Below are 25,903 nucleotides of genomic sequence, written 5' to 3' on the forward strand. Positions count from 1 at the left end.
CTAACCCTAACTAACCCTAACTAACCCTAACTAACCTACTAACCCTAACTAACCCTAACTAACCCTAACTAACCCTAACTCTCCGGATTTGGGCGGTGTAGGAGTTATCGGGTTAACGGGATAGGGAGATATGTCAGCATGACGTGTTTCGGCGTTAACGGCCTAACGTTACGCCGAATCGGCGATAAGACGCGGCGGGACTTTGGCCCGCAACCTAACCCTAGGTAACCCTAGGGTCACGCGCTCTCACTCGATGTCTGGCGGTACCCTTATATATACCGCCCTCGCTACTGGCACTGAAGAGCTCATCATCAAAGCGAAACCTGAAGCGATAGCCTGTCTACCTTCCTGTCTGCCTCCTTGACGATTCTCTTCTCGATAGTTTACGTTCCATTCCACCCTAACTAACCCTCACGACTATCACCATGTCCGCCCCTGGCCCCTCCACCGTTCCCACCGACCTTCCGATTTTCGGATCTGTTAAGGCCAGAACTAGACGACCTGTCAGTACTGAAACCTTACACGGGTTTGGTCACCTAACTCTTGACGGTCCCTCCCACCTCATGGGTTCCATCCCCACCCCCTCCAACGAGCTACATTGGCGAGAAATGATCGCAGACGCCTATCTAGCTACGACTAGCGGAGAGGAAAGCGCCTACAAACACTATCAAAGTGCGTTAGCCGCTTACATGTCTTCCCGACCCCCTATCGAACGAATGGAAGACATCAAAAAACTTCTCCACCCTACCTTTCGACTCCGATTGTTTGACGAGTTATCTCTGCTGCACACCACAGCGGTTAAGTTAGTCGGGGTAGAGCAAGCCATACGTTCCCTGGAGAAAAATAAGTTCGAAAAGAAATTTCCGACCGTACTGAACCCCGTGGCCAAGGCCAAAGTCCGTACGCAATTCACCTCCTTGTATCCCGCCGAAATGCAACAATCGGCAAACAACCGGATTGCTGTTCTACAATCCGAAATGGCGAGTAAGCTTCTTGATGAGATCATCACTCAGAAAAGAGGGGAGAAAGCCCACCTTGACGGACTGTTGGCTAGGGAATCCTATGAGAAACGTCTTCGTGATGCTATCAGCCGGGACTACCAAGCCGCCAAGATCCGATATGGGGAACGCCCCCAGGCTGAGGACGTTGATATGTCAGTCGGTGATCAACCCACAGAGGCGAGAGCCCAGCGGGATAACGCCGGCGACATTAAAGCTCCTGAGTTTTTGTCGGTAGAAAGGGATGCTGCCTTCGGGCTGGCTCCTTTATTGGCAATCCGAGTGCTAGAGATGGCTCGGATAAAACAATCCAACAAGGATTACGTACTTGAGAAGAAAATTTCTCTCAAGGAACGAACTGTCTTGAAGGTTGGCCAAGAAGCGCCTGAGTCTGAAGAGGCTCGGCTGAAAAGACTTATTAAGTCGCTTCTGCCTAAAGACATGGCTAAGCCAAAAAATCGGTCCAACAAACGCAAGGTAGGAGGGTCCCCATGCCCGAAAAACTCGATTTACCTATCTAACCGCGATCTAGGGAAAAACCGCCCCCAAGGTGAAAGCTCCGGCCAAACCACAGGGAATAAAAAAGACGCAGAAGGCTCGGAAGCCATCTACGCCGACTTCGAAGAAGACGACTCAGAAACGGGTCGCATCCTCCACCGTCGTAAAAGGGCCAGGGAAGAAGGCGAAAGTCTAAAGTTGTTAGCTACAAACTTTAACTACGATAAGCCCTCTTCCTATCCGGGTACGTTATTAAATCTCCCCTCCCATTTGCAAACAGATATCTTGGTCGCGAAAGCTAATACCGAAAGGTTCTCAGCGCTTCGTAGGTTTTGGCCAGATCCTCATGTGCAAGCAGGGCTTTCTGTCCCAGATTGGGTCAGATATGAGTTGGGGGTTAATTTAAAATATCTGTATCCTATCACGTTTAATAAGAATTTAATTTCCACTGCATTTGATGAATTTACGTATTCACTACGCTGGAAATATTTCTGGTTTAACCGAGATAAAAACAATGATGAACCATGGAACCCGGAATTCTCGTTTACGAAAGTAAAAAAGAATCCACCGAAAATGAGTAACGCGCTTGAGAGTGGACTTGCATGTGGTGAGCTTTCCCTTCACGGGGATTACGCTGGGCCCGTAAGATCCAATACCTTACATCGGGATCGTCGCCCCCGATGGAAAGAACTCTCTGAATTCCTAGAAAGTCAAAAAATGATGATCAAAGGAACGGACAAGAACCTTGGGCCTGTTATCTTTTCGCGCGACTGGTACATAAGCGAAGTGGAGAAATTCCTCGCCGATGGTCAAAACTACCGGAAATTGGAAGTTAGTTGGGCAGGGGACCCCGGTCCCACCTTGTTGTCATACAACAAGGATCACCCGATCAACGGAAGATTCAAGTGGCTGGCCAACACCATCCATGAAGTAAGGCGTGATCTTACCCACATTACACGATGCCTTATCGACGTAACCACCAAGCAAGAAAAGGAATACCTTGAACGGTGGAATTTGCAATTTGACATCCCTCGATTTCACGGTATCCCAAAGATACATAAGAGACCTTGGGCTATTCGTCCTATTGCCCCCGGACATTCCTGGGTTACGTCCCCCCTTGCTAAATGGGTACAGGTTAAAATAGCCGGCGCCGCTAAGGCAACACCATGGATTGTTCAATCAACCAAGGATGTTGCGGCGCTATTACGCAAGGCTATTATCCCTGACCACCGGACCCGCCGTAAAATGTTCGTATGTACAGGTGACGTAGTCGCCATGTACCCGAATATCCCTGCAGACGCACATTCCATTGTTGCTGCATGGTTTGCGGATCACCCGGCGCAATTAGATCCCGTTTTGAACGATAACGTGCATCTATTGCAAGACGCCATGCGAATTGTCAACCAATATGGGATGGTTGAATTCAATGGCTCGTTCTATTCACAGCTCAAAGGTTTAGCGATGGGAGCTGCCTGCTCCCCTGATATCGCAAATATTTATGCTGCATACTACGAAGAACGAAACGTTGATTTCAACGTGCAAACTTTCGAGCACAATAATCCAATAAAGATTTATTGTCGCTATATCGACGATTGTTTAGCTATTATCGAGGCTGACTCTGCGGAGCATTGTTGGGCAATCCTCGATAAACATAACCTCGGACCGGTACTCCGCACCGAATGGTCCGTGGTTGGTGAAGGTGAGGGACCCAGTCCGTTCCTCGATTTAGAAATCGATATTCTTTCCGGTAGTACACTTGACTTTAAACTTTACCGGAAACCCTTCAACCACTTTATGCGTATACCATGGGAAAGCGCTCACCCGACGCAAGTCAAGAAATCCGGATTTCAGGGTGAACTTACCCGGATAGCCACCTGCTCGTCTAGACGCGAATTCTACGACCAGTCAGTAGCAGAGTATATGGAACTACTCATTGCGCGGGGATATCCACGTCAAGTCCTTCTAGCTTGGAAGGAACAAGAAGTCGAGAAACGCTGGAATCTCGCTGTATTACCAAAAGTCGATCCAAAGGCTCATTCCTATGCGGTCCTCAAAACTTCTTACAATGACGTATGGAGCAACGTTAATGTTGCATCCTTTAAGACGGCGATTATCGATGGAGCGATTGAGGCTGGAGCGCTTTCCACGAAAGACGCATTATTCCTAGAATCCATTCGTGACACAAGATTCCTTATATCGTACAAGCGCACACGAAATCTGTCTGACGACGTGAACGCGCTTAATGTCCAGATGTCTAGAATTGATCCTGAATCATTCAATGACTTCGCCACGAGTGGTGCATTCGACCTCTCTAAAGTTCTGTCTGTACAACGTACGTACAACGAACAAACCGATGGTGACGACTCGTCATTCAATTCTTCCTCGGGAGAACTTTGAATTGTCGAAGAACGAACCAATATTCCTTAGAGGCTACCGCTTGCGGTAGAACGTGTTCTTTAGTCCAACGTGGCGCGGAAACGGTCTTTGATCGTGGAAACGCTGTTGGATGTCTGACGGAACGCAGGGACCCATGGCCAGGATCCAGGTTGTTATCTGGTGAACCGCTTATGGTCCTCTGAGTATTGTAGTAGAACTTCGGCTGGCTATGTTACGAACCTGTTATTTAGTTCCGAAGATGTTATCACGACGGACGCCCCTTTGTGGGAAACGTTGTCGTGCGCTGACACTTCAATGGGTAAAACCTTATCATTATCCGTGGGCAGGACTCTGGTGCGGCCAGAAGAATCCCCACGTTGAGGATAATGATTTGGCTAGTGGATGGGTGGCCGCTGCGCGACCCAATGCCCGCAGGGCATTGGGCGGCTGTTGCCTCCTTGTGACCTGCGGGTTTCCCACTAACCCTAACTAACCCTAACTAACCCTAACTAACCCTAACTAACCCTAACTAACCCTAACTAACCCTAACTAACCCTAACTCTCCGGAGTTTGGGCGGTGTTAGGAGTTATCGGGGTTAACGGGGATAGGGAGATATGTCAGCATGACGTGTTTCGGCGTTAACGGCCTAACGTTACGCCGAATCGGCGATAAGACGCGGCGGGACTTTGGCCCGCAACCTAACCCTAGGTAACCCTAGGGTCACGCGCTCTCACTCGATGTCTGGCGGTACCCTTATATATACCGCCCTCGCTACTGGCACTGAAGAGCTCATCATCAAAGCGAAACCTGAAGCGATAGCCTGTCTACCTTCCTGTCTGCCTCCTTGACGATTCTCTTCTCGATAGTTTACGTTCCATTCCACCCTAACTAACCCTAACTAACCCTAACTAACCCTAACTAACCCTAACTAACCCTAACTAACCCTAACTAACCCTAATTAACCCTACCCCTAACTAACCTTCTTTATCCTCCGCTAGATTGCTTTCAGGCGTCTGCAGTTCTGTAGGCCGTCGTGATTTGAGGGAACAGTATCTCGATATGATGGCAGTGGCGTGCAAATACCTGTCGTTGCATGCCCTATTCTTTCCAGAATCGCTGGATCATTTAGTGCAAAATCACTACCGGTTTGTTGCATGATTTGGAGTAGAATCTTTGCATAGTGGATGCATGAATCGCTGCAGCCTCGGTGCTTGATTTGGTGGTGGCGGAGGTGTCAATTTCGTGCATGTGGAGGTGTTAGATTTGTTGGCGGGGAGCCGGTGGTAGAGGTACGGGCTGTGGAGCTTCGGCCTGTGAAAGTGCGGGCTGTGGAGGTGCGCGCTGTAGCCGAGAGGGTACTGAAGCCTTGCGAATTGGTATGTGTTGTGCGCGCAAACCTGCATTGGGTCGGAACGCAATGCATCCATACAGGTAGAACAACCACCTCACGACGCTTGTTCTAGTAGGCAAAAGCAAGTCAACCGTACATCCCCTATATATCAAAGGAGAAGTGCCTGAAGGGGACTGTACGGCACGTAGCACTGCATACTATAGGGGTCTCCCTGTTTTTGGTGATGGGGGGCTAACCTTAACCCTGAGTTCACCCCATCAGAAATGGGTATAATTCGACCGTGGAGGACATGTCGAGCTGCTGCCTGAATTGCTGCAAAATCCCTCCAGATTTGTTGCAGATGTGGTGGTGGTGCCAGCACACAATTCACTGCAGAGGTTGCTGCTGGATTTGGTGGTGAATGCTTAGTGGCAGACATTCATGTTGGAGAGCAAATGGTGGGGGTTGTATTGAAGTAGGCTTACGCTTGGTTGCAGATTTGCATGTTCGAGAATTTGTACGGAGGGAGTTGCGGAAGGGGTTGCGGAAGTGCATGGAGAACCGGATTTGTATATAGAGTAGGTGAATTTCAATGGTTTACATATCTGTAACAGAGATGCCATGATGGGGCACGACCGTGACTTCGATCATATAGAAAAATAAAAATAGAAACGCACGAGTTATGATAGGACTTGTTCGAGAGCAACATAGAGTTTGTTTGTTTGATTTCTTTTGTAGTCTAGGAACTTAATAATTTCAAGGGGTCTTCTCGCTAGTAAAGATCCACTGATGATGGGAGGCCAATCTGGAGCTACACCGGTTCTTTATAGAAGTCCGGTACCCTTATTCAGGTTTTTCGTTCTGACTGGCAATCTGCCTGTCAATAGTCGGGGGCCCAGCAACTATTTCCTACAGAGCGGAGTTAGGAGTGTTGCTACCACACTTCGGAGTATCTGCTATCCGAGTCAAATCAAGCAATCTCTGCCAGGAGCTGGTCGCCTCCTAAAAACTAACGGAAACAACCGACTAAACAACAATTGCTTATTCAATTGATTTGGGTATTTATAAAGCGAAGTTGTGCTTTAGTAGCTTGGGTCATACTCTCACTCCCCAAAGGTGCACCGGGGTCAAATAGGAGGGTTCCGGCGGTTTGACACTCCAGGGGTTATTTTGGGGTCCAAAACATACTTTTTTTCCAACGTTTTCACAACTCCGCAAATGCTTCTCAAACAGATCGAGATACTGACCGGATCACCTCCGTCATATTAGAGCATATCCTCCGGGCCTTAGCTTGCACCTGTAGGTTTGACTTGTAAGATTCCTTACTCGCTAAAATCCCTACCTTCCATACCAACAGAGGTAGGGGCTCACCTACCCTTGCCTTCACCCATCGATGAAGAACAAGCTGCGGTTACCCTAGGGTCTTTTTAGCTTAACTGGTAGAACAGGTACTTTTGTAAGAGCCTTATAGCGGCCCTGTTACAACACCCAAGCTTGTCTGCAGTCCGAATCCAATTCATACATGCAGATAGGTATTATATGGTCATTCTAGCACCTGTGGTATTACCAAACTTGAATCAGGTGTTGTACGCTCGATGCACCACCTGGAGCAGTTCCCAATTAGATACTGCACCATGGTTCCAGTACTGGTAGCATTGTTCAGATCGCAACTATATGGTCGTTACAGAACTTGAAAATACACAATTTGTGTCACTGCTAACCTCAACATTGAGCTCACTTCCCTAAATTTGCAGAGACACAATTGTCAAATGAGTCCTGTACGGGGCGATTTTGCAGAGGCAGAGTTGTCAAATACCTCCCGTACGAGAGGATTATGTAGAGGTAAAGTTGTCAAATACCTCCTGTACCAGAGGACTTTGTAGAGGTAGAGTTGAAAATACCTCCCGTACTGGGTGATTTTGCAGAGTCAACTGCCTGCACCTACATCCTGCACCTACATCCCGTACGGGGTGATTTTTCAGGGAATTTTCTGCACACACCTCCGTACGGGAGGATTTTGCAGAGTCAACTGCGTGCACCTGGCTCTCGTACTAGGCATGCAAATGGGTATACACCTGGCTCTCGTACGGGGCCATTTTGCAGAGTCAGAGTTGTGAAATACCTCCCTCACAGGGCGACTGACTGGTCAATGCGTTGACACCCCTCTGTCCTACGCCACTTTTGCTAAACCAATTATCATCGGTCTCCTCCACACGCTACAATTTGCAAAAAGCTCGCTATCAGTTTCTACTGTATGGGGCTTCTAGAACAAACGCCGCCCTGAACCGATCCCATACGGGGCTGTTGGCAGAGCAAAGCTCTTACAATCTCTAGCGTATGCCATCTTTAGCATGGTCGGTTTCATTGAGCACCTCCTGTATGCCGCCTTCAGCAGAGACGGTGGCCTGGACACTTCACCGTACGGTACTTTGTAGATATGTAGTGGAATTGAGTTCCTCCCTTACGCCGCCCTTAGCAGAGGTTGTACATTGAGAATCTCCCCGTGCAGGATCTTTTGGCAGAGGTAGTGCCTTGGGAATGTTCCCGTACACTACCCTTTACTACAGTCAGCGCTATCGGATACCTCCCATACGGGGATTTTCAGCAAAACCAGTGCCTTCGAATACCTCCCGTACGAGACCTTTTGGCAGAAACAGTGCCATCGCATGCCACCCATACGGGACTTATTAGCCGGATCAGTGTCATTGGATACCCCCCGTACGTCATGCCTTTTACAATTGTTCGAGATTTGACCATTTTAGGCCTAAAATCTAGCCTTAAGCCGAACTCCACAGTACCAAGAACGGGTATAATGCTAGGGGAAGCTCTTATCTCCTGGCGCTCTTATAAGCAGCGCTCCATCGCCATCTCTACTACTGAGGCAGAATACATGGCTCTTTCGGATATTAGTCGACAATTGATCTGGTTAAGGAATGCGACACACGAGTTGGAATGGAAACCGAAACTTTCTTTTATTCTTCGTGGTGATAATAATGGTTCTTTGTCCTTGGTTAAAAATCCTGTCTTTCATAAAAGGTCTAAACATATTGATGTACATTTTCATTTTGTTCGGGAACGATACGAGTATAAATTGTTTGAGTTGAAATATATCTCTACAAGTGAAAACTTGGCGGATTTACTTACAAAGGGATTGGATAAGGGTAAGCTTGTTTTATTTTCTTCGACTATTCACTGTGGTTCATGAGGGGAAGTCTTGAAATAGTCCGCTTAGCACATTTCATAGTATTGGAAGATTCTCATTTGTCATTATGAGTGATGGGTTTTGACTCATTCTTTCTCTGGTATTTATTAGTCATGTCTTTCTATTACTTATACCGTTATGATTCACTATGTTTTGTGTTACCTTTCTTTAGTATAAATATGGGGCATTTCCTCCTCTCTAGTTAGTTGGAATAACACACTCTATTACTACACTTCTCTACACAAACATTTCTCTAATTCCTTCAGGAAATATGGCGACTATGTGAAGTATCCGAAGAAATCATTTCTGATCGGGACTACAGATTCGAAAGTAAGTTCTGGCATTCATTGATGAAGCTTCTTGGAGTAAACCTCTGTCTGTCTATAGCATATCGTCCTCAAGCTGACTGGCAAACTGAGAGGGTCAATCAAACGCCAGAGTAATATTTCAGAAGCTTTTAGTCGTACCAGTAGGATGATTGGGCAGGATTACTCCCGCTTGCAGAGTATGCCTACAACACGGCAACCCAACAGTCAACTAAACTATTTCAGTCCTACGCTAATTATGGGTTCGAGCCTGATTCCAATTGGCATTGGCACACAAGGAAGCTAGACAATGCCAATATGTCCAGCGCCGTACTAGAGTCCAAGTGGAAAGCTCTTTGGAAAACCATGAGGACTGATATTTTCAAGGCACAGGCCCGGCAGAAGAAATGGTATGACCAGAAGCATATGAAAGCTGCGGAACCCAAAGATGAGGATAAGGTGATGCTGGACTGAAGCAATATGGTTCCCAATCGACCCTCAAGCAAGCTTGACTACAAGAAACTAGGTCCCTTTGAGGTTGATGAGAAACTTGTTATTGCATTCTACAGGCTGAAGCTTCCCTCTCAATGGAACATTCATGATGACTTCCAAATATTTCTGCTGGAGTCCTATTGGGGACTGAAATACCCTCAACGCACTGAAGTCCCTCCTACTCCAGATGAGGTCAAAGGAGAATACAGTCACATTCTCCAAGAAATAGCTAATAGCCGATGGCAACAGGCTGGGCATTAGAAGATATTTGTAGAATATCGCATTGTTTGGGAACAAGAGAGATTCTTGCTAACATCGAAATCTCCACTAGTGGAATGGAAGGTTCTACGAGAAGAGTGGAGAATATGTCATTTTCTTTGTTTTAAAAGGCATTTCATTTTAGAGTTTTCCTTCTCTGATGGAGATAGAAACAGACATGTAGTTTGTACGTAATCACCAATAGAGCTACTGTTTTTCTTCTATGCCAAATACTAATATTCCAGTAACACTACAGTGGACTCAAAACGAGTCTACCATAGAGGGGAGTAATGTAACTGTGCCACTATGAGGCTGTTACAAAAGAACCTATTCCATCAGTTAAGCCACCGACCTTAAGTAACAGCAGCTTGTTCTTCATCGACGTGTGAAGACAAGGACAGTTGGGCTCCTACTTTTATTCTTATAGAGAACAGTGATCTCAATGAGTAAGAAGTCTTATAAGTTAAAAATAGGGGGCTGGGCAAGCTTGGAACAGAAGTACAAAGATGGCTGATAGCACAAGGAATGCAGGACGGGAGTTCCCTACCTATGCAGTCCAATGTTTGAGGTTTCATATCTCTGCAACCGACGCTCAAAGATCATGCTTTAGCACTACAGACATGATTCTGGCGGTGTCCCGGAGATAATGGAAAATCTAATTCCAAAAACACGTTTTAATCCCCAACACTAACCTCCGCAGTGTCAAACTGCCGGAATGCTCCTGTTTTGCTCCGGAGTATCTTTGGGGAGTGGGAGTGTGACTCAAACTACTAAAGCAAAACTTCGGTTTACAAACACTCAAATCGGTTCTAATAGAGTTAGAATAAACAATTATTATCTGGTCGGCTGTTTCCAATAGTTCTTAAGATTTCAACCACAGCTTTCAACAAATTGCATGATTTGACTCGGACAGAAGTTCATTCAAGGTGTCACAGTTACTCCCCTCTCCCCTGATAAAAAATAGTTGCTGTACCCCCGACTATCAACAGGCAGATTGTCAGTCGGAAAAAGAACTTGAGCAAACGTGCCATATTCTTATAAGGCACTCGGTGTTGCCCCAGGTTGGCCTCTCATCTTCAACGGATCTTTAATAGAGAGGAGACCCCATAAAGTTATAATTTTCTAGACTTGGGAATGTTTAAACATACAAACTCCATTTTCTTCTTTCTGAACGAGTATCATCAACACTCTCTTTTTTTATTTACACTATTCGAAAGGAAGTCACGGTTGTGTTTCATCATAGCACGTCAGTTACATGTGGTTGTCGATCATCACTGACATGGTCGCATATGCTTCCACCATGTTGGGTCTGTCCGTTCGATATGTCATGACGTCTCTAAAGTTGTCCGACAATCTTTCCGGCAATTCGTCAATCTTGACTCGTTTGTTGTAATGCAAGTGGGACACGTTTCTGATTAACTGTGAGTAGTAGGTGGCAAAGTCTCCTTTGCCTTGCCTTAGGGGGATGAGTTGGCGGTGGTTGGTGCTTTGAATGTTTAGTTCTCTAAATGAGCCTTCCATTTGGGCGACGAAGAAGGTGACGGAGGAAAAGAAGTCAGCAGGATTGGCGTTAACAAGTTGGATGACCTGATCAAGGGCTCTTCCCTCCAAACAGGTGACCGAATGGATAACCTTTGCTGTCCCATTGCGGAAATGATTATGGTTGACTTCGAGCTTCATTCGGAGTTGGGTAACAAATCCGGGGATTTTGGTCCGGATATCATCGAACTTTTCAGGGAACGTTTCAGACCCAAAGGTGGAGAAATTGGTTGATGCAGTAGCAGCGAAAACGGGGACAGGAACATTGGGGACAGGGGCGATGTGGTCAACATTGAGGTCAAGGTTGACCTGTATTACTTGCTCTTCCAGGTAGTCAATGGTTTTGTGGGCGGCGGGGAGCAGTGTACGAGCACTATCCCTCTCGTGTCGGATGCTTTAAAACATAGTAGGGAGGTGGTCAAACAAGGAAGCAGTATTCTATTCGTACTGATGGTTAAATTGCTCGATTTTGTTAGATGAGATCCATGTAGGTCGGTTGGGCGTGGACATGGCATATGGTGCAGACGACGATGCAATGTAATCTCAGAAATGTGAATAGCGAGTATTCCACAGCGTACGGAAGGTGATCGTGTGGGCTGGTAGGTTAATCAGCGAGAGGGGTTGAAGAAACTTACAGTAGTTTAGGACTAGCGGTGGGAAGGTCGGAGAAGTGAGATGGCCTCCTTATAAAGGAAGAGAAAATAGTACTTGAATAGCAATAGCCAGCGTAGATTACTTAAACCTTTGCGTACCAAAAGAAAGAGAAGAAAAGAGAGGGAAAGAGAATAGAATCGGGGGCAAAGCCCCTTTATATACATAAAGAAAGCTTAGCAATCACAAATCCAACGTGACTCATACCCTTAAAATTGACGGAATCTTCTAGAAATGTATAAAATCTTTCTGACCAATTCGACCCTTTGTAACCTACTATATCATTCAATCGATCCATGAAATCGGACAAGGTTTTAGGATATGAATTGGGTTACACTGAGAACGTTCAAGCAATTGAGTGCTATACTGATCGCCAGTCAGCTCAAATATGACATTCTCAATCAAAACCACCTATAATCCTAATTCTAAAGGCTTGGGGGAATTTGGGCGCATACTGTTAATAGGTAGGTGAGGTGGAAGAGATGTTATCTTGCGGACATCGTCAAATTCCTACCCGTTTACAAGAATAAAAAATATCAGGATACACGTTATGAAGACTGTTATCAATTAAAATAATGAGTTTTAGAGATAAGTGCTGAATATTGTTCATTCTCAAGTTCAGAATAAGATCATAGATTGTATATATTTCAGAATAGATTGGGAAGCCACAACCTAGTGTTTTGTGAGAAGATATTTTGCAAACCGTAGTGCAGTATTCAATCTATTCAATATTGATCCAGAACATGGTATACCAATCAAGCCATCAAACACATTGAGTATCAATTCCAGTATTTTACTGTAGCAATAAATATTCATAGCTTTCAAACCTTCATAAACGATTGTAACAAATGAGAATTTTGAATTTCTGATACACTTGCTGTCCTGATACATACATATCAAAGGATTGTAAATAATACAAAAGGTTTTGTTTGTCAATAACTGTTAAATTTGCTGTTCTGATAAGAACGTATAAGTATGAACCAATTATTAATGATATCAACCAATTTCACTGCTAATTACTGATTCGAATATTTTTCTGACAGGTATCGACTCCTATCTAGTATTAAAACATTATACAGAAAGCTTTTCTTATCGGTATACACTTTACTTGCCATTCCGATTTATATGCATACGTATCAAGCGATTGCCAAAAATCCTCACAAATCTTATCTCCTATTCCTGATTTACATTCTGTCACAACAAGTGTGCATACAAATCGAATCATAGCAAACCATACCAAGAAATCTCAATTGCAAACTCTGATGCACTTTCTGTTTCGATTGATATTTATACCTCTCAAGCTATCACAAACAGTAGCAACCAATTTCACCATTAGTGTTTGCTCTACATACTGTCCTAGTAGACATTCACATCTATCCAGCGATTCAATATTGCTCAGTAGTGTTTCGAACAATAATACAATACAGCCCGAAGACTGGTAATTGTAACCTTCATGGTTACGTATCGGAATTAGAATGTAGGACAGAATACTGAAGTGACACTTTTCTATCTGTTTTTCTTCAGGTCGTTGTTATTCTATTGGTACAAAATTCAATTTTTGGTTAAAATGTAACAGATCAATATGTATTTATTGGTGGTTGAAACCTAGTCGTGAGTAGTTAGGGTTACGAGAGTTCAAATCTGATTTGGTTACTTGTACAAAATACAATGTTCGGTAAAAATGAAATACATCAATGTGTATTTGGTGGTGGTTGAAACCTGGTTGTGGGTAGTTAGGGTTACGAGCGTTGAAACTTAGTAAAGTGGTGACCTGGAGTACAGAATCCGAGAGTGTAAGAAGACACATTGGAGACAAACAGTGGGATTCGCCCAATGCGCTAATTTGGAATTCAGAATCTGAAATATATGTATTCCATCGAAGCAGAGGATGGGGAAACACGGCATCATTGAATTTCATGCACCGTCATGATCGTGGGCTCGAGACGGTGCGTTCGGTGCCATGCAGTCATCGATCGTTGTAGCCGCCCAGTGAGTGGCGGTGCCGGGAGTGAACCAGGACGGGTTGCGAAGACTCACAGTGAGTTACCCTACTCAACAGCCCCAACCACCACCTCCGCCCCCGCAATCACGACCACGACCCCCTGTATACGCATACCTGATGATGGGAATGGACCTGGATCGTCCTGTTCAACCCATAGCTACAGAGCCTGGAATTGTGGGGTGACAGTTCCCGGGCAAGCTCAAAATCCTGTCCGACATTGCACTACTAGATTGAAGCCAAGGAATTCCGAGTACGAGTGGATGTGAGCTGAGTTTGATGATGAAGAAGGGGACAGTTTCATGGTGGGAACCAATTGATAGCAGTACGTAGCAGCGGTGGGTAATCTGTCCGGAGGATATGGGCCGTCCGTTGATGACTTCAAGAGTACGGGGTGATTGCAGGGAGAAAAATGGGAGGTTATTATCGCTCGCGAATGTTTCATCAATGAATGCGAACCTGGAGCAACCGGTATCAATCAATATGTGGTTTTGAATGGATATTTCATTGAGTACAATTTTACAAGAAGCAACAAAATGATCCCCATCCAATTTATCATCCACAGATGATACCGAGCAGCCAGAGATTGAGAAAGCAGACAAAGGAGAAACATTAGAAGGTTCCGGGTAGGGGTCATTGATCAAGTCCGGAACTACTAAAAACTCAACTCGGAGGAGGCGGGACTAGCGATCGGTGGTGCAACTGGGTCGGCGGGAGTATGAGTGGGTGCGAGAAGGGCCCCCTCACAACTAGTTGGTTGCCATTTGGGCGATGTGGATTGGAGTGTGGGAGAATAGACGACTTGAGGAGGGTTTGAACACGTGACCTTTGTGAGGAATATGTTTATAGTGCAAAGAAGATACTATTGCGCCGCTGAGTTCCAGCGACAACTATGGGAGTTTGTTGCTCCTTATATACAGATAGTTCTTAGTACCAAGAGATCTCCTGATTACATAATCCAGGCGCTAAGCCTCCTTGTTCCAACTATAAGTCATCCCTTATACATGAGTAATTACCATACATAACCGATGTCGCAATGCCATATTTTTACACTTCCCCTCACTTGCCACATCGTATCAATTCTGACAATTTTTGGTGAGCTGGTTTTGGTAGTCCTTTGGTCATTATGTCCGCGACATTGTCCTCGGTAGGGACGTAGAGGATTTCGAAGGTTCCGGCTTCGAGTTGTTCACGTGTGTAGTGGTAGTGAACGTCGATGTGCTTGGACCGGTCGTGGATACGTGGGTTCCGACAGAGTTCGATAGAACCTGTATTGTCGGCGTGTATGAAGTACTGGTATTGTTGTTGGAGTTCGTGCAAGGCATTACGAATCCATACGAGTTGTCGAGCTGCGAGGGACAGGGCCATGTATTTGGCTTCTGTTGTTGAGACTGCGACTGATTTCTGCTTCCGGCTTCTCCAGCTGATGGCTGACTTCCCTAGTCTGAACACGTATCCTGAGAACGATTTTCTGTCATCTAGGTCTGAAGCGTAGGAACTGTCTGAGAATCCGTCGAGTGTTCTAGTATTCCCCTTCGGGTAGAACAGGTTCCAGTCTTTGGTTCCGTTGAGGTATCGGAGAGTTCGCTTTGCTGCTTGTAGGTGGTCCTCGGTTGGACATGAGGAGTACTGTGAGAGAGCGGTAACGGCATGGATGATATCAGGTCTGGTAGCTATACTCGCGTACATCAGTGATCCTATTATGGATTGGTACTCAGTTGGTTTCTCGATTTGGTCTTCCGGTTCGCCTTTGTGAAGGTTGAGGTTCGGTTCGAGTGGTGTGCCAACTGGTTTGCAGTTACTCATTCCAAATTTATCCAGGATCTTGTTGATGTATGCGCGTTGTGATAGCGTGATACCGTTGTTGGTTACCGTTATTTCTATTCCCAGTATGAACTTCGAGTTACCGAGATCCGTACATTCGAAATCTGCCTTGAGTAGTTGTCTGATTTCTTTTCTGAATGGGGAGTCGGGTCCGAATATCATGATATCATCTATATACACCGATATGTATAGATGGTGGTTCTTATGTATGAAGACACATGGGTCGAATTTGGCTGGGACGAATCCTTTCCGTTGAAGGGAGTCTGCTAGGCAAGCATACCATTCACGGGGTGATTGCTTTAGTCCGTATATGCATTTTCGAAGTTTACAAACCTTGTTGTCCTGCCTGTAGCCTTCAGGCAGTTCCATGTAGATTTCCTCCTTGAGTACACCATACAGGAAGACTGACTTGACGTCCATTTGTTGTGGTATCCAACCGTTGTGTGCAGCTAGTGCCAGTAGGAGTCGTAGAGAATCATATCGTGCAACGGGGGCGAAGGTCTCATCGCAGTCTTGGTACTGTACTTGGATGAAGCCTTTAGCAACGTACCTTGCTTTGTACCACTCGATTGTTCCGTCCGCGTTGTGTTTGACTTTGAATACCCACTTCCCTTTGACTACTGCTCGGTTGGTTGGTCGGTTGACAATGTCCCAGGTATGGGCTTTGTCAAGGGCGTCTTTTTCAGTCTGTATCGCCTTCTTCCATAGGTCTTGATCGTCGCTGTTCATGGCTTGATGATAGGTTGAAGGTTCGGTTACAAGGTGCACATGGTAGATCGCAGGTTCATTGGATATATCTTGGTATTCTAGGTCCAGGTCCTTTCTGGCTTTTCTGATGTCGGCTTTGAATTCTTCAATCATTGCTTGACATTCGCCTTTATCCATTAGACCATCCTCTCTAACTGATTCAATGTATCCTTTTTGTTGTTTCTTTAGTTGTATTACCTTGTTGTTGTATTCCTTCCTTCTTATTTCCTTATCAAGTTCATAATACATTTTCTTACGGACGCGATTCGATCATCTTGGAGCTGGTGGTGGATCTGATCTTTTTGGAGGTTGTGGTGGTGTACCTTTGGGTGTCGTTGACTCAAGTGGTTTTCTTTTGAAGTCTTTGAATGGTACGACTGGTGCTGGAATTGTCTCCCAGTTATCTCTTGGGTTTCGCGGTTGTCCCATAGGTATGGCAGGTTCTTTTCCCTTGTGTGGTGTAGCCGGTGGTGGTTTTCTAACCAGTTCCGGTGATTCCGGGAACAATCCTGGCATTTCTGTACGGTTCTCTTCGATTGCATTCGACTCGGATTCTGGATCAGACCTGTCTTCTGATTCGTATCCGTCGTCTGATGGTGCATTTGCCGTCTCTGGTTTGAGGCTGGGGATGAAGTCGAGTTCCACTGAGACTTCCCCTGATTCAGGAGGGGGGAATGTGACGTCCCAACTTTCAATTACCCTATGTTGTGTTCCTATCCAGATACGGTATATTTTATTACTGTCTGAGTATCCAACTATGATTCCTTCATACGCTCGGGGTGCTAGTTTGCTTCCTGCTGGCCTAGAGTTTTCTGGGATGTGGACGTAGCATTTTTTGCCGAATGGTTGAAGGTGTTGTATACTTGGCTTGGTTCCTTTCAGGGCTTCAAAGGGAGTCTTTCCCTTAAGCGTACTGTGAGGTAGCCTGTTTTTGTGGTAGACAGCTGTTGCGTATACTTCTCCCCATAACGACTTAGGATGGTCCATGATCATGCACCTGACCATTGTGGTTACCGTCCTGTTGAATCGTTCTGCAACTCCATTAGATTCGGGAGTGTATGGGGGAGTCTGTTCATGAACTATTCCTTGTGTCTCGAAGTAGTTCGTTATGTCCTTATTGATGTATTCACCGCCACCATCCGTTCTGAATCTCAGTATTGTTGTACTATACTGTTTCTCGATTCTGGTAACGTAGTCCTTGATGGCATTCTTTGCGTCTTCTTTCTGTTTCAGGAGATATATCCATGCGAAGCGGGTGTAATCATCGATGAAGGACATATAGTACTGAGCTTTCTCTTGTGACTGTATACTGAACTTTCCAGATAGAGCTGAGTGGATTAGTTCGAATGGTTGTTTGGATCTAGTACTAATTGGTGCAGGTTTCTTATGTACGCTTTTTGATAGTACTCATTGACTGCAGTGGAAACTTTCTGGTTTGGGAGGCTGCCTTTGAATGTCGTGATACAAGTTTTCTAGTGTCGCAGGGTGGCCTAACGCTTGATGCCATTCATCGTAAGTGGTCAAACGAACTGTATTGCTAACTACTTGTACATTCCAAAGTCCCTTCTCCAATTTTGCCCAAATTATTCCTTTCTTTTCTTTTGTAACCAACTTGCTTCCTCCTCCTGACTCCATTCTAAATCCCTTTTTGTCGAGCACGGTTTCGGAGACCAATCCCACATTTCCCAAGATTGGGACCAACAGCACATCGGTGAGGAGTATGGAAGATCTGCTTCCATCGGGAAGGCGGCAGCTGAAACTAGCGCTTCCCATTCCGGTGACAGTGTGGTTGGTTCCATCAACTGTTCGGACATTGCCGGTGTGAGGTCGGATGTCGATGAGTTGGTCTTGAAAGGGTGTGACGTGAGAGGTTGCTCCAGAATCAAGGATCCAAGTAAGGGGTTGGGAGAGGTTGTGGCGTACCATACAGATAGTGGTGGTAGAGTCATTTACTACAACCGATGCCGAGTTGTCCTTTCTCTTTCCCTTCCTGTTCTTGTTCTGTTCTTTGAGCTTTCTGCACTCCGTGTACTCGTGGCCTTTGTAAGGCTGTCCCCTTTTCTTGCACCAGGTGCATTCCTTGTCGCTTGTGGTACTCCTGGTATGGAGTACTTTGTTTCCTGTTGAGGGGGTACCTCATCCAGGTTCTGTAGTCGTTGGCGTACGTCTTCATAGGTGACATCCTGTTTGGTCTGGATGTTGTCTACAACGTTGCTCACTGATTTGGGTAGCGAGCTTAGGAGGAATGCTGCCATGGCTTCGTTGGATTTGGTGAGGGGTAGGAGAGCCTGAGTGAGTTTGTGGTCTGCGCTTTGGCATCTGGACTTGAGAGTATTCCAGTTCGCATCGAAGGTCGCGAGATGCTCGGTCAGTGATCCGCCTTCTTGCATCTTCGTGTCTAGGACGCGGCTGAGGAGGGTGATCGTGATGTTGGGTGATACACGATCGTAGAGATCTTTGAGCGCCTTCCATGCGTAGAATGCATTTTCGGCGGAGACGACTGTTGGTTGTATTTCTTCGCATACAGCAGAGATGAGAAGGCTGTGCATTTGTTTACGAGCCTTCTTTATCTCGGTTTTGCTGAGTTCGGTGTCATTCTCGTCTGGGTTCTCGATGCTCAACGCTTCCCACCAATCTACAGCGTCGAACGTTATCCTCCAGGCACTCGCTCGAGTTTGGTAGTTGGATTGTCCTTGTAGTTTAGGAAGTCCATCAAACTTGAGACGAATGTTACTGGTGGCTGTTGTCTCTGAGGGTTTAGTCTCAGCAGCACTGGATGACGATTCTCCACCTGAAGGCATGATGTTGTATGAAGTGTTGTTGAGTTAAGCGAGGTGGCGATGGTGTAGTGCGGATTCTATTTGGCAGAACCCGGGCTCATAACCTGTGGATTGGAGTGTGGGAGAATAGACGACTTGAGGAGGGTTTTAACACGTGACCTTTGTGAGGAATATGTTTATAGTGCAATGAAGATACTATTGCGCCGCTGAGTTCCAGCGACAACTATGGGAGTTTGTTGCTCCTTATATACAGATAGTTCTTAGTACCACGTGATCCCCTGATTACATAATCCTAGCGCTAAGCCTCCTTGTTCTAACTATAAGTCATCCCTTACACATGAGTAATTACCATACATAACCGATGTCGCAATGCCATATTTTTACAGGCGATTGGCAGAGGAGCAGTTGGCGAAGACATGGCCAGGGTTGGTGATGTACATACAGAGATTGTTGTTCCTTCGCCATTGACTTTCATCGGCAGAGGTCTTGCGTTGTCCATTGATAAAGGTGTATCGTTGTTCGGTGGCAGGGCGTTGAGTGGGATGGGCTTGAAGGGGGGAGAGGTCCATTGCAGCAAGGCCTCCAGTGGTATGAGATGCATGTGCGACAGCGGTGGGGGTGGTAAATTGTCCTATCGTATTACGGATGGCCTATTGTTCAGCTGTACAGCCCCGAACCTGGTTGTCGATTGTCATTAACATGGTCACGTATGCCTCTACAGTGTTGAGCCTGCCTGTTCGGTATGTCATGGCATCCTGCAGGTCTTCCAACAGTCCTTCGGCCAGGGCATCGATTTTGGCTCCTTCGTTGTAGTCTAAGTAGGCTACAATACACAGGGACTGTGAGTAATAGGTGACGAAGTCCCCTTTGCTTTGCTTCAGGGCAACTAGTTGGCGACGGGCTGTACCCCGGGGATCTGGGTCTCCAAACGAGGCTTCCAGGTGGGCAATAAAGGCAGTGACAGTGGAGAAGAGGGCAGCAGAGTTAGTGTTAACGAGTGGAACCACCTGATCAAGGGCCCTTCCTTCTAAGCGGCTGACAGGATAGATAACCTTTGCTGCCTCATTTCGGAATCGATCGTAGTTGACCTCAAGTTTCATTCGGAGTTGGGTGATGAATCCGGGGAGCTTGGTAAGGGTACCGTCAAATTTTTCCGGGTCTGGGAACTTTTTGGACCTGAAGGCAGGTACAGTAGTAGGTGAAGGAGCAGCGGCAACGGGGACAGAGACGGCAGGGGCGGGGGCAGCGCGAGTGAAATTGAGGTCGAGGTTGAGCTGGGTTACCTGCTCTTCAATATTGTCAATGGTTTCATTGGCAGCGGTGAGTTGTGTACGAGTGGTATCCCTCTCGTGGTGGATACGTTGGACAAGGACGGCGATGTGATTAAATAAGTCAGCAGCATCGACCTCATACTGCCGCTTGAATTCTTCTACATCATTGGGTGGGGCCTATGTAGGTGGGTCTGGGGTGGACATGTCGTATGGTGCGGATGACGACGCAACGTAATCTCAAGGGGGCGAGGAGCGAGTGTTCCGCAGGTTACGAAGAGTGTATTAGGGGACGGTATGGGAACTCGAAATAGGGGTCCTACGGGACTCTAGTGTTGATAAGGTTCAACGGGACAAGGGGGAAGCGAGGCGGTGGTCTTCTTAAAGAAAGAAGAGGACGATAATATTGTATAGCAATAGACAGCGTAGATACAGGAGACGTTGCGTAAAGAAAGAAGAAGAAGAAGAAGAACGAGAAATACAAACAAACCCCCCTTAATATACTCAAAGAAATCCCGGCGATGACAAATCCAACATGACTCATACATTAACGATCAACAGAACCTGGTAGAACCCGATAGAACCTTTCTGACTAATCCGACTCTTCGTAACCCCGTATATCCACTAGTCGATCTATGAAACCCCCTTGAGATTACGTTGCGTCGTCATCCGCACCGTACGACATGTCCATCCCCGACCCACCTGCATGGGCCCCATCCAACGATGTAGAAGGATTCAGGCAGCAGTATGAGGCCGACTCTGCCGAATTATTCAACAACATCGCCGCCCTCGTCCAGCGCGTCCGCTTCCAGAGGGACACCCTTCATACACAATGTACCACCGCCAATGAAACCATTGACAACCTCGAGGAGCAGGTAATCCGGCTCAACCTCGACCTCAATGTCGCCCGTGCCACCCCCGCCTCTACCGTCACTGTCCCCATTGCCGCTGCCCCCCCACGTGCTACTGTCCCCGCCTTCAGGTCCGAAAAGTTTCCAGACCCCGAAAAATTCGATGGCACCTGTACCAGGCTCCCCGGATTTACAACCCAACTTCGAATGAAAGTCGAAGTCAACCACGATCGGTTCCGAAACGAGGCAGCAAAGGTTATTTATGCCGTCAGTGGCTTGGAGGAAAGGCCCTTGATCAGGTCGTTCCACTCGTTAACGCTAACCCTGCCGCCCCCTTCTCCTCCGTTACTGCCTTCGTTACACACCTGGAAGCCTCGTTTGGAGACCCAGACCCCCGGAGTACCACCCGTCACCAACTCGTCGCCCTGAAGCAAGGCAAAGGGGACTTTGCCACCTACTACTCGCAGTTCCTCCGTATTGTGGTATACCTGGACTACAACGAGGGAGCCAATATCGATACCCTGGCCAAAGGACTGTCGGATGACTTGAAGGATGCCATGACATACCGGACAGACAGGCCTAACACCGTCGAAGCATATTCTACCATGTTGATGACAATTGACAACCAGGTTCGGAGCCGTAAAGCTGAACAACGGGCTATTCAGAATACTATGGGACAATTTACCGCCCCCACCGCTGTCGCACACCCATCTCACACCACCGAAGACCTCGCCCCAATGGAGCTCTCCACCTTTCAAGCCTGCCCCGCTCAACATCCTACCATCGAACAACGATACACCTTCATCAATGGGCAACGTAAAACCTCTGCTGTTGAAAAACAATGGCGAAGGGACAATAACCTTTACATGTACTGTGCCAACCCTGGCCATGTCTTCGTCAACTGCCCCTCTGCCAATCGCCCGCGTGATAATCAACCAGTTATGAGGGGTGCCCTCCTCGTACGCGCTCATAATGCCGACGACCCCGTTACCCCACCAATCGCTAGTCCTGCCTCTTCTGAGTCGGGTTTTCAGTAGTCCCGGGCTCGACTAATGGCCCCTGCCTGGGACCTTCTAATGTTTCTCCTTTGTCTGCGTTCTCTATCTCTGGCTTCTCGGTATCGTCTGAGGAGGATAAATTGGATGGCGATCATTTTGTTGCTTCTTGTAAAATTGTAAACAATAAAATACCCATTCAAACCTACGCATTAATTGATACCGGCTGCTCCGGGTTCGCATTCATTGATGAAACATTCGCTTGCCATAACAACCTTCCATTTCTTCCCCTTAAATCACCCCGTACTCTCGAAGTCATCGACGGGCAGCCCACATCCTCCGGACAGATTACCCACCTCTGCTACCTACCGTTATCAATCGACTCCCACCATGAAAGTATCCCCTTCTTCGTCACCAAACTCGGTTCATACCCACTAGTACTCGGAATTCCTTGGCTCCAACTACACGATGCCACATTACGGTTTAAGGACAATAGTATACTGTTCGACTCCGAATACTGTAAGCGTAAGTGCAACTCCCCTGCCATACCCGTTCCCATTAGAGGGATCACACCACCACCCCGTTTCCACCTCATCAGTTCAGCTGCTCTCTGCTGCTTCGCTCGGAGGGACAAACTCCAAATCTTCAGCACCACTATCAAGGAAATAGACCAAGCGATGGGTGAACCCCTTAAGAAAGACTGGAGAAACCGAGTTCCAACCCGATATAAGAGGTTCCATAAGATGATGGACGAGAAGTTCGCTGACGAGATGCCACTTCGCCGTCGCTATGACCATCAAATACCGCTCAAGGAGGGAAAAGAACCCCCGTTTGGGCCACTTTATGGTATGTCCCGTGAGGAGCTCATCGTGCTTAAGCAATACATACAGGACAACCTCCAAAAAGGCTTTATTCAGATCAGTTCTTCACCTGCCGGTGCCCCTGTTCTATTTGTTAAAAAAGCCGATGGAACACTCCGTCTCTGTGTCGATTATCGTGGCCTCAACGGACTTACTGTAAAAAACCACTATCCGCTGCCACTCATCCGGGAAACTCTTGACCGCCTCTCCAAAGCCAGGTGGTACACCAAGCTTGACCTTCGCCAAGGGTATAATCAGATCCGAATGGCTAAGGGTAAAGAATGGAAAACAGCATTCCGTACGCATTATGGACATTTCGAATATACGGTGATGCCCTTCGGCCTTACCAATGCGCCGGCCACCTTCCAACACTTTATTAACGATTGCGTCCGTGACTACCTTGATATGTTCTGTACAGCCTATCTTGAGAATATTCTCATCTACAGCGACACCTTCGAGGAACATCAAGTCCACGTCGAAAGGATCTTGGAAGCCCTACAAAGAAATAGAGTACTGCTGAAACCAGAGAAATGCGAATTTCATACCCAAAGCACCACCTACCTCGGCCTCATCATCGAACCCAATGGCATTAAAATGGATCCAAGGAAAGTGGAGACAGTGAAGAATTGGACCGTCCCCAAAACGGTTAAGGATGTGCAAGCATTTCTAGGTTTCGCTAATTTTTACCGCCGATTCATAAGTGGGTTCTCGGAACTTGTTTCCCCCTTACGAGACTGACACGCAAGGACATATCGTTCAAATGGACACCCAGAGCTCAAACTGCCTTCAACGCCTTGAAAGAAACCTTTACCACCGCTCCCATCCCTACCCATTTTGACCCCGAGAAAGAAATTACCGTGGAAACCGATGCATCCGACTATGTCTCTGCCGGTGTACTCTCCCAATATGATGATAATGGTACCCTTCAGCCCGTCGCATACTTCTCAAAAAAGCACTCCCCCGCCTAATGTAACTACGAGATTTACGATAAGGAATTACTGGCGATTATTCGATCCTTCGAGGAATGGCGACCGGAACTCGAAGGGACTGCACACCCAATCGCCGTCATATCCAATCATAAGAATCTCGAATACTTTATGAGTACAAAACAACTCAACCGGAGACAAGCCCGGTGGGCGGAGTATTTATCACGGTTTAATTTTGTCATCAAGTACCGACCAGGGAAACAAGGAGGGAAACTGACGCGTTGACATGAAGATCAGGAGATCTCCCTGGAGAGGGGGATGAAAGACAATTACACCAGAGCCAAGTTGTATTGAAGAGGGATAATCTTGATGTGAAGCTAAGTTTGTTGGCGGGTTCTTTCTCAAACGAGCCCGCTGAAAAGAACGCCTCACTGTGTGGACTATTCGATGAAGGATATAGCTCTGACCCGTGTCCACAAAGGATACTGGATATGCGGAACAAAGGCGAGCGACAATCAAAGGACATATCACTCGCCGAATGCACCGAAGTTGAAGGCTGGTTGCTTTACCGAGGTAGTATATATGTACCCGACTACGAACCTCTCAAGCTCCGAATCCTCCAACTCTACAATGATGCTGCCTCCGCCGGACACCCTGGATGCGAAAAAACATTCGAACTCATCAGTCGAGACTACTACTGGCCCCTTATGCGGAATTATATTGCCCGCTATGTTCGGAACTGCCACACCTGTCAACGAAGCAAACCCAAGACCCATGGAAAACTAGGCACACTTCGATCTTTACCGATTCCCGAACAACCATGGCAGGAAGTATCGATGGACTTTGTTACTGGCCTACCGGAGAGCGAAGGGTACGATGCAATTATGGTGGTTGTTGACCGGTTAACAAAGATGCGACATCTCCTGCCCTATAATACCACTGTCAACTCCGAAGATGTCGCCCAACTATATTTGCGGAACATATGGAAGCTCCACGGACTACCCACACATGTCACCTCCGACCGCGGTACGCAATTTACAGCCAAGTTCTGGAAGGCTCTCTGTAAACACCTCAACATCGAAGCAAGAATGTCCACTGCCTTCCACCCAGAGACCGACGGCCAAACTGAAAGGCTGAACGCCGTAATGGAACAATATCTACGTGGGTATGTCTCTTATCAACAGGACGATTGGGTAAAATGGCTCCCTATGGCAGAATTCTCCGCCAACAACCAGGTCTCCGCATCCACTAAAGTTACACCATTCTTCGCTAACTATGGATTCCACCCCCGGTTCACAGTGACGATTAAATAGCTTGACAAGACCCTACCAAGCCTTAATGCTAAAGACTTCGCCTTGAAGATGAAAGAACTCCACGAATACCTACGTACGAACATCCGTATGGCGCAAGACCAACAAGAACAGGCCGTCAATGCCAAACGAACGCCAGCTCCACGGTATGGCATTGGCGATATGGTGTTTGTTTCAGCAAAAAACATCCGAACCACCCGTAACTCTCGGAAGTTGGAATGGAAGAAACTGGGACCATTACCCATCAAGGAAATCATATCGCCGTATGCGTACCGAATCGGCATGCCTAGGGGTATGAAGGTGCACCCTGTCTTCCAGGTATCGTTGCTAAACCCGGCTGCAAATGACTCCATGCTGGGACGAACTCAACCACCAGCTCTACCTATTATCGCCGAACTCGAATAGGAGTACGCAGTCGAGGAAAACTTGAACTCGAGGGAAACAAGAAATAACGGCCTGCAATACTTTGTTAAGTGGACCGGCTATACCGACCCCACCTGGGAGCCCGCCGCATACCACGAAAATATCGCCGCCGTTGATATCTTCCATATACGTTACCCCAATAAACCTGGACCATTGGAAGGGAAGATTAAGGTTAAGGCTCGCAGGAGTTCGCGTTTGAAGGGGGGGGCTACTTTCATGGATTGACTAGTGAATATGTTGGATTGCGAGGAGTTGGATTAGTCAGAAGGG

General features: G+C 46.8%; 7 protein-coding genes across 7 annotated transcripts; 3 read left to right on the forward strand and 4 right to left on the reverse strand.

The window, feature by feature from the left end:
• Positions 1-425: 425 nt before the first annotated feature.
• Positions 426-1,692, forward strand: H6S33_003324 (uncharacterized protein; the record flags this gene model as incomplete). The annotated part of the gene is made up of 2 exons (XM_044834762.1): positions 426-1,475; positions 1,531-1,692. 2 exons carry the CDS (start codon positions 426-428, stop codon positions 1,690-1,692), a joined length of 1,212 nt encoding a protein of 403 aa, XP_044691685.1.
• A 377-nt stretch (positions 1,693-2,069) lies between these two features.
• Positions 2,070-3,893, forward strand: H6S33_003325 (uncharacterized protein; the record flags this gene model as incomplete). The annotated part of the gene is made up of 1 exon (XM_044834873.1): positions 2,070-3,893. One exon carries the CDS (start codon positions 2,070-2,072, stop codon positions 3,891-3,893), a length of 1,824 nt encoding a protein of 607 aa, XP_044691686.1.
• Positions 3,894-10,711: 6,818 nt separating this feature from the next.
• H6S33_003326 (uncharacterized protein) lies at positions 10,712-11,509 on the reverse strand (the record flags this gene model as incomplete). Its single annotated transcript, XM_044834984.1, has 2 exons — positions 10,712-11,393; positions 11,448-11,509. 2 exons carry the CDS (start codon positions 11,507-11,509, stop codon positions 10,712-10,714), a joined length of 744 nt encoding a protein of 247 aa, XP_044691687.1.
• Positions 11,510-14,708: 3,199 nt separating this feature from the next.
• H6S33_003327 (uncharacterized protein) lies at positions 14,709-16,469 on the reverse strand (the record flags this gene model as incomplete). Its single annotated transcript, XM_044835095.1, has 1 exon — positions 14,709-16,469. One exon carries the CDS (start codon positions 16,467-16,469, stop codon positions 14,709-14,711), a length of 1,761 nt encoding a protein of 586 aa, XP_044691688.1.
• Positions 16,470-16,490: 21 nt separating this feature from the next.
• H6S33_003328 (uncharacterized protein) lies at positions 16,491-19,021 on the reverse strand (the record flags this gene model as incomplete). The annotated part of the gene is made up of 3 exons (XM_044835114.1): positions 16,491-17,548; positions 17,648-18,299; positions 18,356-19,021. The coding sequence occupies 3 exons, from the start codon at positions 19,019-19,021 to the stop codon at positions 16,491-16,493; spliced, it is 2,376 nt and encodes a 791-aa protein (XP_044691689.1).
• A 359-nt stretch (positions 19,022-19,380) lies between these two features.
• H6S33_003329 (uncharacterized protein) lies at positions 19,381-20,812 on the reverse strand (the record flags this gene model as incomplete). The annotated part of the gene is made up of 3 exons (XM_044835125.1): positions 19,381-19,650; positions 19,678-20,448; positions 20,759-20,812. 3 exons carry the CDS (start codon positions 20,810-20,812, stop codon positions 19,381-19,383), a joined length of 1,095 nt encoding a protein of 364 aa, XP_044691690.1.
• A 139-nt stretch (positions 20,813-20,951) lies between these two features.
• Positions 20,952-25,615, forward strand: H6S33_003330 (uncharacterized protein; the record flags this gene model as incomplete). The annotated part of the gene is made up of 7 exons (XM_044835136.1): positions 20,952-21,338; positions 21,392-22,124; positions 22,157-23,628; positions 23,721-23,906; positions 23,955-24,115; positions 24,193-25,135; positions 25,214-25,615. The coding sequence occupies 7 exons, from the start codon at positions 20,952-20,954 to the stop codon at positions 25,613-25,615; spliced, it is 4,284 nt and encodes a 1,427-aa protein (XP_044691691.1).
• Between the last annotated feature and the right edge of the window lie 288 nt (positions 25,616-25,903).

The sequence above is a fragment of the Morchella sextelata genome (assembly GCF_020137385.1).
Source record: "Morchella sextelata strain SCLS chromosome Unknown scls_15, whole genome shotgun sequence".
In the NCBI taxonomy this organism is placed as follows: Eukaryota; Fungi; Ascomycota; class Pezizomycetes; order Pezizales; family Morchellaceae; genus Morchella; species Morchella sextelata.